At 61.2% G+C, this 3,633-nt stretch overlaps 2 protein-coding genes across 2 annotated transcripts in view; one reads left to right on the top strand and one right to left on the bottom strand.

Annotated features, from left to right (window-relative positions):
- LOC123521404 overlaps window positions 1–3,633 on the bottom strand; it is a 15,976-nt gene that overhangs the window by 10,819 nt on the left and 1,524 nt on the right. Inside the window, exon 2 of the mRNA XM_045287645.1 lies at window positions 451–1,062. Within this exon, the coding sequence (XP_045143580.1) occupies window positions 451–748 (298 nt within the window). The 5' untranslated portion in view covers window positions 749–1,062. The remainder of the gene's footprint in view (window positions 1–450; window positions 1,063–3,633) is intronic.
- ARC (activity regulated cytoskeleton associated protein) overlaps window positions 1,484–3,633 on the top strand; it is a 7,132-nt gene continuing 4,982 nt past the window's right edge. Inside the window, exon 1 of the mRNA XM_013007460.3 lies at window positions 1,484–1,489. Within this exon, the coding sequence (XP_012862914.2) occupies window positions 1,484–1,489 (6 nt within the window). The remainder of the gene's footprint in view (window positions 1,490–3,633) is intronic.

A 3,633-nucleotide genomic window follows, 5' to 3' on the forward strand; every position in this document is an offset into this window, starting at 1 on the left:
GCCTCTGTGTCTCTGAGGATCCCCCCTCCCCCCAGCTCAGCTCACATGGCAGTGCCCAGCCCCTGTCCCACAGCCTCTGTGTCTCTGAGGATCCCACCTCCCCCCGACAGCTCAGCTCCATGGCAGTGCCCAGCCCCTGTGCCACAGCCTCTGTGTCTCTAGGTCTCCTGTCCCATCAGGGGATGGAGGTGTGGGGCAGAGCCTGAGTGGATGGTGTGGACAGGCAGTGTGGACAGCAGGGGGCTCAGATGGGAGTTCTCACCACAGATGTCTCACACCCCCTCCCTGCCACTTACCTCCTGATTGCATGGACAATGGCCCTGTCCTCAGTGCGACATGGCCTCAGGAGGCCGAGAGCAGGTCCCCGGATAGGACACTGACCAGGAGGCACGCATAGGAGTTGAGCAAGACCCAGCTGCAACCCTTGGACCCCCCACTGCTAGCACTCACCCCGTTTCACAGATGCGGAGTGTCGAGGCAGCTGTCTAAGCCCTCCTGCAAAGCAGCCAGAGAGTGAACATCTGCCTGCTCGAGAGGGGAGGAGGGCCTGCAGGACTTCCGGCTGCTGTGACCAGTCCGGCTCAATAGTGGCCGAACAGCTGGGGACATGTGGCCCCAGCTCTGAGCTGACACCAGAGGAGTCATCAGGGGAGAAGAGGCACAGAGGGAGGGGCCCCTGGGATGGAGCCTGGGTCCGGGTCTCAGGTGAACTGAGGCGGGCTGCAGGTGAACAGGCAGCTGGCCCCATGGGCTGGGACAGCGAAGGAGACTAGCCGGAACTCCTGGGCAGACAGTGCCCATGTCTCAGCACTGCAGGGAGGACCGGTGGGGGCCTCATGGGTACAGAGGCTGGGAGTCGGGGGCCAGGGTATTGGGGGCCTGCCGCCTCAGAGTGATCCAGGGGAGGTCCCTCAGCCCTCCCTTAGCCTGTGGATGCGTCATGTTCCGTCCCTCGTGTGTCTGTCTGTCCTCCTATTGTGGGATCAGGAACCCCTCTCGGTGTAGTGGTTGTGGGGTTAGGTTGAAAACCAGAAGACAGATGGTTCAAACTCACCGTCTGCCCTGCAGGTGGAAAAGGAGGCTGTTGGCTCCAACACAGAGGACGGCCTGGGAAAGCCACAGGGGCCATTCGGCTCTGTCCACAGGCCACTGAGTTAGAACAGCCTTGGCGGCTGTGGGTTTGGGTTGGTGTTCAGAACAAGCCCCAGTTGGCTGCAGGCATCGGCAAAGACTATATTTCAGAACAAGGTCCCCATTCACAAGACGCTGGCCAACCGTCAGGGCTCAGACCTTTGTCTCTGGGGCTCCAGGGGCCTGATCCTGCGGTGGGCCCTGAGGACACAGGGTCTGCTGCCTCTTCTCGTCCAGCCTCTAGGTGTGACTGAGGATGGCCCCTCTGGGAGCAGGCAGATGGGTGGCTGGGCGCCTGGGTGGCTGGGCCCAGCAGGGCAGGACAGGAATCCCCAACCCCACCCCCGGGCAGATGCCGGTAAGGGAGCAGATGAGACCAAGAAGGCCTACCGCCGCCCCACTCTGTCACCCCAGCTTCCCACCCAACCAGAAACTTCGCCCAAGTCTTTGGAAAGAACAGGGCAGGCAGGCTGCCGGGAGCTAGAGCCCAGGGTCAGCGCAGAAAGCCGAAAGCTGGGCCACCCTGGAAGGATGTGGGCCACAAGGTGGCCAGGACAGCACCTGTCACCCATGGCCTGGCCAGGGAAGGGCCGGGGCCTCAGGGGAGGTGCAATCCATCTCCTCCCCACCCCCACCCCCAGCCCTCCCCCAGCAGAGTGCAGTCCTGGGAGCACGCCTGAGGAGCCCTGAGCTGCACACAGTCCGAGTGCTGCAGGTGGGCTGTGGTTCTCTGCCCCTCAAGCCAAGTCGCTGGGCCAGGGAAGGAAGTCCCCAGCCTGAGCCAGCATGCAGGATGGGGACCAGACCACGCTGGGCACACTCCCAGGCCTGCCCTCAGGTTCACACAACCTGGGTGGGGGTGGCCCTGGTGCAGAGCAAGGGCATGAGCCTCAGCCCCCATGGGATGCCTGGCAAACATTGCAGCTGTGCGTGTGGTCACCATCGACAGTGAGTTTGGATTTTGGAGTGTGAGTATGTGTATGTGTGCAAGTTTCTCTGTGTGTGAACACGTGTATATTCATGCATCTGTGCATCTGTGTGCACGTATATGCACATGTGTCAATAGGTTCACCCCTGTACACAAGTGTGTAAGCATGTGTACAGCTGCGTGTGCACATGTGCATGTACATGCATCGTGTGTGTACTGTGTGTGAATGTTGGGTCGGCCCCCCCGAAAGAGGCTAGTTGACCCCAGGGGTGCTAAGTACAAATTGAACACATCTCTGGAAATGGCGCCTGGGAGCTCCTGGCAAGAGGAGAGAGGGGGCAGGGCTGAGTCAGCACAGGGCTGAGCAGAGGTGACTCACCGCCCAGCAGGGACAGCTGGACTCGAACACGCCCCAGAAGGGTAGCAGGTGGGTCCTACCTGGGGGAAGTAGCCCAGCTTTGGAGCAATCAGAAGCGTCACTGGAGGCAACTGTAGGAGGGAGTGCATATCTGTGTCTATGTGTGTCTGTGTGTATATCTGTGTCTATGTGTGTGTCTGTGTGTCTGTGTGCATGTCTGTGTATGTGTGTCGGTGTGCATGTCTGTGTCTATGTATGTCTGTGTCTGTGTGTCTGTGTGCATGCCTGTGTTTGTGTGTGTGTGTGTTCACGGGCTGCAGCGTGGAGGGAGTGAGCCCTGTCCCCAGGGGCTGGCCCGTGTGGCTGGAGAGGAGCCAGGGTGCAGGCTGGCATGGGTGGGGGGCAGTGGAGGTCCTGTCTTCAGGTAAGCACCAGAGCTGCCCAGGTGTGAATCTGGGGCTAGTAACCTGGGGTCCTGGTGCTGGCAGACCCGTGGTGGTCCCCTGGCTTGCTGCCTCATCCAGAGCACAAGTTGGGGGGCTGCAGCAGCCAAGAGCTGGGAGACAGGTCCAGTGCTCCTGCTTGCCCATGCCCGCCTGCCCTGGGAAAGACTGGAGCCAAAGGCGGGCCAGTATGCCATCGCTTGTCCAGGGGTGGAGGGCCACGCAGCAGCAGGGCTGGGGCAGCCCTGTGCTCTGGCGGGGGCGGCAGACTGGCTTCCTTACGGAGGGGAAGAATGGGGCCCTGGGCACAGTGCCGGGTTTGGTGAGGCCTCTGGGGTGATAATTGGGCAGCGATTAAATGTTCTCGAGCAGCAATGGTTGTGGCTGTCACCTGTCACCGGGCCTCGTGCAGTCCCCGAGCAGCTCCTGCCGGGCGGGGGATGCTGTGTGACCACCCCCATCTCCGGGCTGCCACATGGAAACCAGGACTGCCAACACCATCAGGCCTGTGGCGGTAGGGGGTGGGGGTGGGCGGCACCTGAGCAGAAGGTTTAAGCCCCAGCCCTGCCCGGACTGGGCCACTCTGGGCCTTCCCCTACTTGCCCACGCGCCTGCGTGGCAGCCCATGGTGAACACACACACACACACACACACACACACACACAAATTCTTTGCTACACACATCCATGGCCCTGGTGGTGCATTGATTAGGCTTTGACTTGCTGGAAGGGGCCCTATGACGGCTATACTTACTAACCGGGTCTCAGAAACAA

Source organism: Echinops telfairi, unplaced genomic scaffold, assembly GCF_000313985.2.
Source record: "Echinops telfairi isolate 266 unplaced genomic scaffold, ASM31398v2 ScPeMD7_1;HRSCAF=3_0, whole genome shotgun sequence".
Lineage (NCBI taxonomy): Eukaryota > Metazoa > Chordata > Mammalia > Afrosoricida > Tenrecidae > Echinops > Echinops telfairi.